Below are 13,881 nucleotides of genomic sequence, written 5' to 3' on the forward strand. Positions count from 1 at the left end.
AGAGGCAAAAATCTAGGCAAAAAGAAGCACCAAGATTACTTCTACTCTTTCATAGCACTCTTCAGAAATTTTGTATTAAAGAATAACGAAAAGCTCTTCATTGTAAAAGGTATCTTCCCCACAGTACACCAGACACTTGAGAAATACCCACTGCTCTGTAGGATCTCACACCCTGCTCCTTCTCATAGACACTTACGTTGTATTTTGATTCTTTAACCTGTTTTTGGGACGTCCTATTGGGTTAGCATAGCGTCGTTTTATCTGTGCTGCCTTCTTTTGTAAAAGTTTTCTTCCTTTCTTCCGTGGCCGACATATCTGACATATCCACATACCTATAAGACACAAGTACCCATCACTGAATGCGAGGGACATCTATATAGGACAGAAAGGAGAATTACAGGCCCCAGGCCTTCTGACAGAAAGGGCAGGAACAGTATCAAAGGCCCCAATTATCACATATACATGTAAGAAAAATGATGCATATGCTCAAACAGTCTGAATTCAAGGCCAGTCTTTCTCTTATACAAGGCTATTCATTCAAATGGAAGCCGATAATTTTAATCCGCAAGGTGCAAAGATCACTTCTGTTCCCTCAAACCTCAAATATTTTCTTTAAAACTCCTCACAGACAGTAATGTAGAGGAAGCAGGAGACAGTGGAAAATCCAGATGCGAAGCTCTGACCCTTCTCTAGTTTCTAATTCCTGAAAAGCGATGTTGTAAGGAGCAAGTTAAGCGTAGCTAAAAGAGGACCCAATACATGGACATACTTTCTACCCACTGATCTCTTCCAACATCATCTTAAATTATCCTTTGCAGCACAAAGTCCTCACCTTTTGGCATCCTGGTAAGAGGGGGGTCACAGCACTCCATGTGAAAGCCACGGTCACATGAGTCACAGAAGAGCATGTTATCCTGTTGAAGACAGATAAAGTGAATCTCTCTTCAGATGTGCATCAGCATCAAGCCCTTCATTAATCTGTCACCACTTCACAGTTTTCAACTACAGACGTATCATGGTATTTCACAGGTCTCATAAAGACTACTAGGCTCAAACAAAAGCTGGAAATATTTGACTCTAGAATGATTTTATTTTGTAGTTTAACAGAACATCCACAAGACTGATTTCCTCTTCATTCAGTCCATATTCCACTGTACTCACAGCATTTTTGCCCTGATCTCGACAGGAACTGCATGTTTTGCACTCAATACACTGCCATCGCAAGGCTTTCACTCGAACTGTCAGCTCTGGAGAGAACTTCAAACAGGACGGATGACCTACAGAAAAAGGAGAAAATTACGCCAGTAAAACCACTCCACTGCTGTTAATGCTCACAGATAGTTCGCAGAGAGATTACTTACCAATTATGTATTCCCATGCAGAATTTTGGTTACCTAGATACTCCTATTTTTAGGTGCTTCTATTCTTTATCTACTTATGACACAAACCCAATATCTTAGATAGCAAGTGGCAGGCCCACATACAAAGGAACACCAAGATAAATTTTCATAACTGAATTGAGAAACATGATGAAACCGGTCATCATCACCGCACCTTTAAAGAAACCTCCAGGAGCCAAACGAACTATTTGTGTTAGGTTAACTTAACTGCCTCCTTCTGGGAGCACGAGGTTCAACTGAACTAACTGTATTATATGCCATAGATGCATACTCCTCATGTGTATGGGTCAAGAGCAGTCTCTATAGCGAGCTCTTCTGTCTCAAGTGTTATTACCAGCAGCACTGTAAATGACCACCTACCACTGTTGCCACAGTCAGCACAAGAGATGAGCTCTTCAGGTTTCTTCTCCCGATTTTGCTCTTTTGTACCAAGGCAGAAACTGCAGATTGGAATTGGTTCAGCAACCGGCTGTGAGGAAGACAGATCATCAATGCACTGAGTATATCAAGGGAATACAACATAATACATAAAATCACACATGTTTATATCACATGTAAACAGTATGCTGATTAGCACTCAAAAGCAGATGAAAAGGTTTGCCTCATATTTGGTCAGTCAGTCAAAGTAATAAATAAATAAAAATAAATAAATTTAAAAATAATAAATAAAAACTACCAAACTCTTTAGCTTATTTTAAATAAATCAAACTGTAACTTCCACAATATTACAAGCGCAGTTTTGTCAGAAGCGGTCTCAGTGAATAGAATTTCACATCCCAGAATCATGCATTTTCCTCTAATTTCAGTCTGAGGTTATGATGAAGTTTCATAGAGGATCTCAACTACATTGTAACAGTCTTCCAGACAGAAGGAAAAAAGGAATATTTATCCTTTCTAATAGCTGAACTTAATTGTGACTGAACATTTGACAGCAGAGAATTTTACAGAACTTCTGTATAGTCGACAGTCTAAAATAGTCTTTCTATCTCTTCCAGTACGCCAGTATTTGTGCACACCCTGTTCATCCCCATAGTACTTCAAGTTTGGATGTCCCCACACAAACACTGTCGAGTGTTGGAAGAACCAGATCAAAGCTTCAATGTTTCCTGTATTGACCACCTCTGACAAACTGCTAAACAACCAACCACATTAAAAAACATATCAGCTACGGTTTGGGGGGAGAATAAGATTCTATTAGAATTCAAAATGTTTTAGAATCATTTATTAAATTGGAATAACTTTGCGGAGATCAGGCTAGTCCTCCAAAGCTTATGTGTGAGACTCTGTTATGCCAAGTATGGAGAGATTTCACTGCTGCTTTGTTTGTTCAGCAAAGAACATCCTGGCAAATGAAAAACGCAAGCACACAATGAAAGATTCGTGAAAACAAGACTGGAAGCAGCCAGCTTAGTTTCATACTGCACATTTTTGGCAGGCATTCAACTCCTTCTGCTGTTTTTCTCGCAGGCACATCTATCTGAGTGATGTCACCAGATTCAGCGAGGGAGGGAGCCAGAACCAATTGGACTGACAGTGTCTTACAGACTGCCAGCCTCTCCGCACATGGTGTTACTATACAAAGGGTGTCTAGAAACCGAACGTGCTCTACAGATTCAGACTGTGCTTCCTCCTAAAGGTGAATACGAAGAAGTGCCTATGGATAAGTGGTGGGGAAAAAAAAATAAAATTAACACTTCAGTTTTGGCCAATCCATCTGCTTTCTAGTCGTCTTAACTTAGGAAAAGTGAGGTAGGAAACTCCTCAAAACTCGCACCTGACTGTGCAGCCCACACTGTCACAGTGCCCACTGTCAGTAACCCGAATGCACCTTATTTCCTGCTGACATTTTAATACCAGAGGCTCGCTAGATCGCAGGACTACCTTTGCCCTATCACCACACATCTGCTTGTAGTGGTCATTGTGGTTAGAATCAAGTAGGTGCAAAATTAAAGCTACTGTGAAAGAAAACACATCCACTCACATCACCTTTTTGGTTTTTTGCTTTGCTCTTTAGGACAACTTGATTGTGAGTCCTCCAGAGAGAAAATCTACCACAACCATACCCACTACAGTACAGTTGTTTCTTAGCTAGGAAGTTATCGCCCACGAGCACTGGGAATTCATGCTAGGCAATGGTTTTTTGTGTGTGTCTGTTTCTTAAAAAGTGACAAAATGACCCGTGCTGTTGCAAAGGTCTGCCTCAAATGCTAAGGCTACTGGAAAGAGTAGATGAACCAGAAAAGCCAGAGGGGAAGTACAATCTACACCATGTGAAGAAAATGATTTAAAACGTGAGGAAACATGTTTCAGCGAGCAGGGCATCACAAAGCCTGGATTGCAAGCCTTTTGGATCAGTGGCTGGTGAAAAAGAAAAATCACTTCAGTTCCACACCTCAATAAAATCAGAACTAATCAATTTTATACTCCTCAAAATACTCCTCGTGCTCCAGAAAGCAATGCTAAGTATATTTTAATGAACACAGGAAAAACTATTACAATAACACCTATGTCTGTTGCCTGTGTCCATAGACTTTTGTCTCCAATTCACTTAGTTGACTCGCACTTGAAAGAAAGAACCGTACTTATACGACAGAACGATGGCCTAAAACATGATGTTACTTTAAACAAGTATAAGGGAGAAAAGATAAAAACGTATACAGAAGAAACGACATGCACGAAGTACATACCTCTTCCTAAGAAAAACATAAAAGGGTAATTTAAAAAGAAAAATCAAAGGACATCCAAAATAAGTGCTGCTGTTTGAGGAAGGACTTATTACAATGGAGAGAACATCTGAAATGCTGCTACAAGAGTAAAGTGAAATGTGCAGGTTAGACATCAGCGCAGGATATACGGGCTGAATTCTATGAAGCAGTTATGACATTTGGAAACCTACAAAAAACCAACGTGGATCCTATTTGGGCTGACATTCAAAGTGAAGAAACTGTCCTACTGTTAGACATGCAAATGACAAGAAACTTACAGAATGTCAACTGGAAGTATTTAGACAGTCAACCGCATAAATAACCTTCTCAGAGCTAAGAAGTTCAGTAATCAGAGGATTAAAACAATTCAAGATCTGTACGTCACAATCAGAATCACATGCCAAGACTTCCTGCCTGCAAACTGGGGGGCAAGAGTGGCTCGAATTTCCTTATTTGCAGTATAAAGAAACTTCCTTCATTTGATACTGATTCAGGAACCTGGCAGTTCAAGGTACTGAAGTTTTCTTTACCCAAAGTCCTCTCCTATACTTTGTCCCAGCTTCCTAATTTTCAAGAAAATAAAGGACACTGTCTCAGTAGCAAGAAATTATTATATAACTTGATTTTAGATTAAATAACATTTCTAAGAATAATTTCGCACCATTTTACCCTAAATGCGTTGTCTCATAGCATCCATTTATAGCTGTCCATGACAGCAACTCCTCTGACATGCTTACAATTGCTCTAGAACTAAGAGCTACTTCACCTGTTCACTAATCGCATGTTCAACCAAGTTCAAAGGGATTTTTTTAGCACTTGAGTTCCAGAGTTACACAGAGTACAGATGGAGACCATCTGTTATCAACTATAAGGTTTTTTAGACAGAACTGGAGCCTTTTCTTTTAGAGAACCAGCTGGAAGAGAGTGAATCCTAATCCTCCTCCAGCTGGGAGCCCAAGCTTGAAGAGTGTCCTTGAGAGAAAGAGTGAGTTCTCAAAATGTAATTACAAATGCTTTGGTTGCAGATCATTTCTGCACTCCACCCAAAACAAATCAATGCACAAAAAACTTCTTTGCCAGTAATGGGACAGTGCTTTGCTTTAAGACATAGAATTAACAGTTACTAATGTAAAACAGGCACAATATAGCAATAGCTATAATATGCTTAAAGGCCTTCAAAATAACTTCGATGGTCTAAAAGCACATGAACTTTCTAAAGAGATAAAAGAAGGCTGGCTTCAAGTGATAAACACGAGTGCACAATGGGATCTAGAACTATTATTTGCAAGAGGGAAGGCCTGAAGGATGCTGTATTTATAATAAACCGACAGTTAAAGTGATTGATAAGTTCCAACAGATAAAAATAGCACCACAAACTACGAAAGCAGCATGGTGTAAGGAACACACGTGAGACAGCAGCACAGGGAATCTGCTTTAAGTATTCCTCCGATTTTTCAGCCACAGAAATTTCCCTAATTTTTTGGGGGAAGCATTTCAGAATTTTGCTTTTATACTCTCAGCTGTACTGCAGGATAATATTAAGATCAGAGAATCCCAGAATGTTAGGGGTTGGAAGGGAGCTCGAAAGCTCCTCCAGTCCAATCCCCCTGCCAGAGCAGGAACACCCAGATGAGGTTCCACAGGAAGGTGTCCAGGCGGGGTTGAATGTCTGCAGAGAAGGAGACTCCACAGCCTCCCTGGGCAGCCTGGGCCAGGCTCTGCCACCCTCACCATGAAGAAGTTTCTTCTCAAATTCAAGTGGAACCTTTTGTGTTCCAGTTTGAACCCATTACCCCTGGTCCTATCATTGGTTGTCCACCTCACTGCCCGCTCATCCAGACCGCACTCCCTCAGTTCAGCTGTGAGGATGCTGTGCAGACTGTGTCCAATGCCTCACTCAAGTCAAGGGAGATCACGTCCACCGCTCTGCCATCATCCATCCATCTTGTTATGTCCTCATAAAGTCAACGAGGTTGGTCAAGCATGACTTCCCCTTGGTGAAGCCATGCTGACTGCCCCTAATGACCCTCTTATCCCTGATATGCCTTGAGATGGCACCAAGGAGAAGCCGTTCCATCAGCTTCCCAGGGATGGAGGTGAGGCTGACCGGTCTATAGTTCCACGGGTCCTCCTTCTTGCCCTTTTTGAAGACTGCAGTGACATTTGCTTTCCTCCAGTCCTCAGGCACCTCTCCCATTTCCCAAGACTTGGCAAAGACAATGGAGAGCGGCCCAGCAATGACTTCAGCCAGCTTATTTACTTAAATATACTTACTTAAAGGTTGCTACAACCATATCCAGTTTTAACTGACATAAAAGACACTTCCAAGGAGAGTGCAAATGGAGATCAATTAATACCATCTATATTCCTTTTAGTTACAGAAGAAACAGTCCTAATATTGTCCTGAGATCAAATTTCCAATGCTCTGGAAAAATCGAAGATGGACATCAATTATTTCAGCTTCTCCTTCAGTTAGCTGATGTGTTAATATATATTTTTTAATAATAACAATTTTACGAAAATTCTTACAGTCTTTTAACCTGTGTTTTGTAAGAAATGTCAACAAAACAAAAGCAGAGCAAGCTGTCTTTATCTAGAGCTTCCGGCCTTAAGACCTGCAGCTTGCTCTAGCATAGTTCCTCATGACAACATACCAGGAAAGAGCTCTTTGCTCTTTAACAGTACTAAATATTTCTGTATTATAGTCGTCTTGTATCAGCGCAGTAATTCTTGCCTTGTAGTAATACTAAACGGTACTTGTTATTGTAGTCATACTGCAAAAAAATCACGCAAAGTACACATAAATGGTAAATTTATTTCCTATTTGTTAAACACATTACTATTTCTGTTGTAAGTGAATGGATAAACAGAACATGCAGGGTAGTGAAACAATACACTTCAACATTCTGGAGATTAACAGCTTCAGCACTTATCAAAGCCTGCTGTGTTAATAAGGTAACCCAGTTTGCCTGGACTTCTACACAAGTACTACATTTTGACCTCCCACATCTTCATCGCTTTTGGCTAAAGCCAGTATTCAAGCTGTGGCTAGGTCCCTCCTTATAGCTTGACCATCATACTACACAATTTTTAAATTATGCTTAATGATGCCAAAGGAAGCTATACCCCACAGTAAATACTGCCACAATACAGTCATAATTGACTGTAATCTTAAAACCCTGAATGCATTTGTTTTGTAATGACTAAAAGACATTACTAAAATTTTCAGCATGTAGCTAATATACTATTACCTTTACTTGTTATATAGTACTATCTTGTGCTCTCCATTTCATGACTATTGTTTTATTTCACACTAAACAGCAACCTTCTAAAACAAGATGTTTTCAGTTACACTTTTGTACAGTGTCAGCGCAACAGGACTTGAACTCCTAGGTACCATCACCCTTCAAATAAAGGCTACTGTACCAATGAGAACTGTCCTGGAAGACAACTCAGGGCTTTCCACACCAGCATAAGTTCAGTGAGCTGTTCTGATTCAATAAAACAGAGGTGGGGAAGTTATCTATTTCAAAGATTCTGATCAAAAAAGACTCCTTAAGTACTGTAATCTGAAATAATTTCCCTCAGCATTCTAAAGATGCAGCACACAACTGCTTAAGAAGTTTCTCAATTTTCACAATTAAATTGCCTATTTGATAGACACACATAAGCCTCAGATACTCGCTACTTTTCTAGCTTCAAATACACAAATGGAATATTTCAAACTAAGCACCTGCAAGAGAGAGAAATGAGTCTTTCTTGTCTGGCAAATGCACCCCCCCATTTTGTGCCAAAAAGTAAGGAAAGAAATAAGGGTATTAGTGGTACAGGTAACACAAAGGTACAGCAGGTTGCACGGCCAACTCCAGAGCATGCAACCAAGGCCTCTGATGGGTTGTGAGTTCACAACAGAGATGATTAAAGAGGCTGCTGCCCTGCACAGCCCTCTCTGTCCTTCCTGCAGCAGCTGAATTTCACAGCACAGAACATTAACTCAAACCAACAATTTCATCTAATAGTAATAAACTGGGCTACAAACTGCAGCAGTTGAGGAGCAAAACACCACTTGCTTTAGCTTTGCAATGGCTGTGGTAACCTCTGACAGACATGTCAGTACAAATAAATTCCTTAATTATCTCTACAGCACCTGCCCCAATCACGAACAAAAACAACCAACCACAAAAAATCCAATCAACTGGTGGTGAAATATTCCAAGAAATTTCATCAAGATGCTCTCCAAGTTTTTTCAGCATACTTGTGTCAAGCCTTTCTATTCTCAAAGACATCTCAGTATCCAGTATATTTTAAAACAGTATTGTTGTTTAGCTTTTACAAGGATCATCAAAAAATTCTGCCCTCAGTCATCTAAAGATAAATGGCATTAATTTAATGATAAGTTATGGTCTTCAAACCAGAACGAATTTTTTCTTCCACCTCAAAAAAGGCATTTTAAAAAAGAATAACTAGTAGGAAGGTTCAAGAAAGAAAACTGTTGCTCTGAACAAATACTAGCAATACAGCAATATTTTTCTCAACTAAAAAAAAAACTAACTTAAATTCCTGTTTTGCTCTGGAAGCATACTAATGACACATGAAACAGAAGTGACAGTTATACTTTAAGGAAATCTCTCATGCATATTTAATCAGGGCTTTACTGTAGAAATTACACTGCAACAGTGGGATTACTTATTTCAGAGTCTAGCATGCACAGTATTGCCCATTCCCTACACATCACGGATAGACGGTGGACTCGGCACCAGACGTTCTTTACTCCATGCTTATCACCTCTTTGGCTGACGTGATGAGGGAGGCCCAACATCTAGGCTTCCTCACTCCCACTGTGTCAAAGGGATATTGCTTGCCTGATACTCAAGAGGCAGCAACTCAAGTCTTCTCCTTCATTACAATTTCCATATGAACTCCCTTTATTTTTAGGTATTGCAACAACGTGCCACCACCTCCTCTCCTTCTTTCTTTCCAGGGGCAGGTATTGTGAATCTTACCAGTCTGTTACCCACCATGGAAACAACACCAAAGTCAAGTATAGTGTTTAATCCAAAATGTCACAAGGAATGTCAAAAAAATTCCAATGCTGCTGAAAAGCACAGGAGAGCTACTGACTGAGATCACTGACTTCAAATCGTGATTCAGTATTGACACGTTTTATCAATCCCAAGAAAATGCCCATGACAACTGTGTCTTACCTTATCCTTTTCGTGTGGAAGGAGACATACTGGAGGGAGACAGGAAAGAGACTCGGAACTCTCCTTCCCATCGGCATTAGTGGTTGCTTTAGTGTTGAGTTGGTACAGAGGTCCATCTTTAAGGAGCCTGCCATGGCCAACAGCACGTTTGACAGCTAATCGTAGTTGCTGGTGAAAAATGGAGGCAGCACTACCTCCAAATAATGCAGACACATCTTTCTGACCTTTCAGAAAGCGCTCGATGTTCTTCAAGGATGAGCCACTAGACTCAGCCAAGCCCTCAATTGCCCGTTTGATAAGTTTATTCCAGTCCACGTTCGGTTTACCATCCAACTTGCCATGGTTCCGAGGCTTTGGAAGTGCTATTCTCCCAGGATTATCAGGATCCTTATAGGAGTTGAGACCCTTGTTGGAGACTTTTAAAATAGTTCCATCTTTAACACTCAATTCTAACTGTTCCAGAACAGTTTTGCGGTCCAAACCATGCGAAGATGACACTGCATTGCATATCCTTTCCTCTGAAGGACGCTGTTTTTGCTTCTTTACCTTTTTGATTGCCTCCAAAATCCACTCTGTATACAGCGGGTTGGCGAGTTTTACCATGGTGAAGAATTCTGTATATCCATAGAGTCGTTATCCTTTATCCTGATGCTGAACAAGTTTCACACAATGAGAAAACAGATTCTCGAATGACAGGAACCAGTTAACCATAGCATACACGTTTTCTGTTCTGAATTATTCCTCCTTTCTCAAACATTATTTGTTTTCACACTGAAGAGAAGAAAGCAAAACAGTTAGAAACTTCTTTTCAATAAATTCCATAACAGCTTCAGAGAAAGTTTTTCCACAAAGTTATAAAAATTTCAGTGTATCTCACCTCAGCTTCTGGTATGCACACTCACAATCAGAGGAACTGCAACATTAGGCCTGAAAGAAAACAAGAAGAGAGACATTTCCAAAGAGGAAAGGAAAGGAAAGGAAAGGAAAGGAAAGGAAAGGAAAGGAAAGGAAAGGAAAGGAAAGGAAAGGAAAGGAAAGGAAAGGAAAGGAAAGGAAAGGAAAGGAAAGGAAAGGAAAGGGTTAGAAGCCAACATTAATTCATTAAACACACAGCAGAATTTTAAACCATTACTACAGTTCTGAAACATTGTATACTTAAGGTTTTATCTTCACTACTAATAAAAGCATGCTTTAACACTGAAATACCTTCACACAACCTAGTGAAAAAAGTGTGCTCTTTTAATTTCAATCCATAAGTCAGTATAAATTCTATATGAAGTTTTATATACTTGCTGAGCATAACCTTAATTAATGGGGGGAGGGAACAATGACAACATAACAAAGATTTTAAAAATCTTAAAAACCCAGCAGCTTAATTCATTTTTGCACATGGAAGACACTGCCTGAAACTTCAATTGAAAGCAGTAGGAGTAGCCAAGAGTCTTGGGCAAACAGCAAGAAACTTTCAGAGTTCTTCCAGGAGTGTAATCATAGGTCTGATTCCCTCCTGCTAAGAAAAGCTATGACAGTTGTTCCATCAAGGAAAAAAAGTGAAGAAACGCAGCTGGAGATTGTAATTAAATGTTCCACTTTCAGAGACCACAGAAAAAAAGAATACAACATTATAATCTTCAACATAGATGAGGCACACCAAAAACATTTAAGGACAAAGTAAGAGGTGACCATACACAATGAAGAAGGAATGCCTATGACTTTGCTAATTAAAGATGCAGATGTAAGGATATGAGGCTCTACTTCACAGCCTTTAGTTGTCTTTAACGAAGACTTTTTCTAAGTGTGATAACAGTATGTTCTGCTGGAGTTCTACTGCAAGCATACACTAATTGAGAAGGATTTATAAACTGTTTATTATAAGGAATAATGATCTTCTGCAAGGGAAGTTTTAGTCACAAGGTAGTCCTCAATGTAATTCTCCCATTCTGCTTTCTTGCTAATACTGAAAAACTTATCAACACACAGAACACATTTGCATACAGATAGAAGACACAATTGCACAGCTCCATATAGCCAGTACGGGAAAGATTCAGAACTACTGTTTAGATCAGAAAGGATGCAGCACTTGCCCAGAGTTCTTTTGCCCTGCAAACAACAGACATAAAGGGAAACACGGTCCTCAAGACCTGCCTGCCCGGCCATGAGCAGCTGCGCTCCCCGGGTGCCCCGCACGCTCGGATCCCGGGGCCGAGGAGGACGCGGTGCTCGGTCCCCCACAGAGCTCCGTGCGCAGGACGTTACGTAACCGCCCGGCCAGGCTGAGACGACTCCGGGACGGTCCCGACACCAGGTCGCTCACACGCTCGCGATCTGCGCGACAAGCGGCTCCTGCACCTGCTACCGCTCGTCCCCATCCCCATCCCGGACAGACCTGCATACGGCGCGCCGAGGAGCGCGCTGCCTCAGCCGAGGAACTCTCCCCAGCGGAATCAGGAGGAACGGGGCGCAGGCCGCAGCCCCGGCAGCCCGCCCGGCCCCGCACCGTTCTTCACCCCCGCGGAGACGTGCGGTGTAGCCCCGCTCCTCGCACCGGTTCGGCCAGGCCCGCGCCCGCCTCAGCCGCGCTCTCTGGCGCCAGAGGCAGAGGGGAACTCAGCCCGCGGCCCCCCGGCCTGCACCACTCGCCTCATCCGCGCCGCACCGTGGCCGCCACCTCCTCAGCGTGTAGGCCCGGCGGGCCCCAGCGGAGCGGGCGGCCGTGTCCGGGCCTGGCGCAGAGCGGCGGCGGGGCCGGAACAGGCCGCGAGCCTGGAGCGCCTAGCGGGCCTTCCCCTTCTCCAGGCCACGGAGCTCGCCAGCCCACCTGTCTCTGAGTTCCCTGGCACCAGGCACCCGAGCCGGGGTGGTCCCGCCAGCGCTACTCACCGAGGCCTGCGAGAGACGGGAACCGAGAGGCAAAGGCCGGACGGCGGCGAAGCCCGAAACTGACACGGCGGCCATCTTGGGTCCGGAGCTCTGCGGCGGGGGGAGGGGGCGTGCGAGGGGAACAGCCCGCGGCGGGCGGGGGCGTGCGCGGGGAACAGCGCGGCGGGGCGGGAGCGGCTGCCGCCGGGAAGCGCCGCGGAGCCGGGACTGCGGCAGCGCGGGAGGTGGGGCCGCTGCTGCGCCGGCCGGAGCGCCCGCGCCGCCGCCCCGGGGCCCGCTGCGAGCGCGGCCCGCGGCGCCATGTGTGCGGAGCGTGCGGAGTGCGCGCGGCCGGTGAAACCCGGGGGAGACTCCGCGCCCCAAACCGCGAGGGTGCGGCCAGCGGCTGCTCCCCCCGCCGAGAGCCCGGCAGGAACGGCCGGGAGGCGGGAGGGCTCTGGTAACGGGTGGTTATAACGTGTGAGGTAGGAAACCCGTCTCTTAGCCCCAATTAAGCATAACTCTTGGGACAGCGATTCTGGGTTTTTCTGACTTAAAACTACTGAAGTGACGTAGAATACTGAAATAACGATACCGTTTACCTTGGAGACCGGGTACACCAGGTGCGCCGGGTGTACCTCAGCTGTACGCATCAAAAGGCCGCTCTGCCCTTAGGCATCTTTGTGAGGCAATTCGTGTAACTTTCTGACATCTTTGTTATGTTTTAGTTTGTGGATTAAAAATAGGCTGCCAAAACTTCACCTGTTCTACAGGGAGAGAACTGGGGAGCTGCCCGGGTGCCGTGGTCCCGGCTCGTGGAGCTGCGTGTCACCGGGAACAGCGGTCCAGCCATGGCCAACTGACGTGGTTCTGTTCCGCGCTGCCGAGGAACAGCACTGCACCAGCATTAATGAGAGAAACGTGCAAAGAGCAAATTCTTATTTTACAGCACTGTCTCCTAGGTTATAGTTGATTGACAGAATCTCATTGTTACCTGTCCTGAATGGCTCTGTGCTGTGTGCAATTATCTAACTTCTTCTGACCCCTGGCTCGGTTTACCAGTTGTGTATGCACATTATAAAGTCGGCATTTTTCACCCTTGCCTTAAAGGACAACTATTCTGTAAAGTTTCATGTGGGCTTCCCTTTTTAGAAAATAAAAGATTCTCAGGAAACGTTGTGGAGACAGAGTTGATAAACCAAATTTGAGATGTTTTCTGAAGGGCTTTGTTTAGTATCTTGAGGTGAGAAATTTCTCTTTTGTGCAAGAGGAACTCTTTTGATGTTTTAACAGAATGGGTTTTTAGTAGGAAGGTAAATGTTTTCAGTGAGTGACTTACTACTTTAAGCCAATGGAGTCTGAGATGCTATTGTATGAGGTACTGTACAGTTCTGTTTCTGCCATGTAGACTACAGAGGTCTGGCCTTGTCAGAGCTGGATTCTCCCTACAAATTAATATCTTCTCCCACCTCTTCCTGAGTCTTCAAAATGCAAGTGGTTCTATGCTGCATGGCTTCCAATGCCTTGAATTGCAAGGCTGTGGTGATACATTCAGAAAAACTAATGGAGGTAGAAATGTAATTTCCAGATAAGAAAGTAAGGCAAGACTAAGAGGATTCAGTACATAACAGCAAAACCCAATTGTGTTCCTACAACACAGAGTATCAGTCTGTAGACTCTCCTCTGTTTCAAAATTGGCACCCTTGCAAAATT

General features: G+C 43.3%; 1 protein-coding gene across 2 annotated transcripts in view; it reads right to left on the reverse strand.

Moving 5' to 3' along the window:
• Positions 1-12,300, reverse strand: part of KAT6A (lysine acetyltransferase 6A) — a 31,414-nt gene extending 19,114 nt beyond the window's left edge. The window contains exons 1-7 of one of the 2 annotated variants that reach the window (XM_065856547.2): positions 12,190-12,300; positions 10,187-10,236; positions 9,310-10,080; positions 1,761-1,869; positions 1,162-1,277; positions 833-914; positions 197-332 (exon numbers count right to left, since the gene is read on the reverse strand). In XM_065856547.2, coding sequence (XP_065712619.1) covers positions 197-332; positions 833-914; positions 1,162-1,277; positions 1,761-1,869; positions 9,310-9,912 — 1,046 coding nt within the window. In that variant the 5' untranslated portion in view covers positions 9,913-10,080; positions 10,187-10,236; positions 12,190-12,300. The remainder of the gene's footprint in view (positions 1-196; positions 333-832; positions 915-1,161; positions 1,278-1,760; positions 1,870-9,309; positions 10,081-10,186; positions 10,237-12,189) is intronic. The other variant, XM_071799426.1, reaches the window with a different exon arrangement.
• Positions 12,301-13,881: the final 1,581 nt, after the last annotated feature.

Source organism: Patagioenas fasciata, chromosome 26 (genome assembly GCF_037038585.1).
Source record: "Patagioenas fasciata isolate bPatFas1 chromosome 26, bPatFas1.hap1, whole genome shotgun sequence".
NCBI classification, from domain to species: domain Eukaryota; kingdom Metazoa; phylum Chordata; class Aves; order Columbiformes; family Columbidae; genus Patagioenas; species Patagioenas fasciata.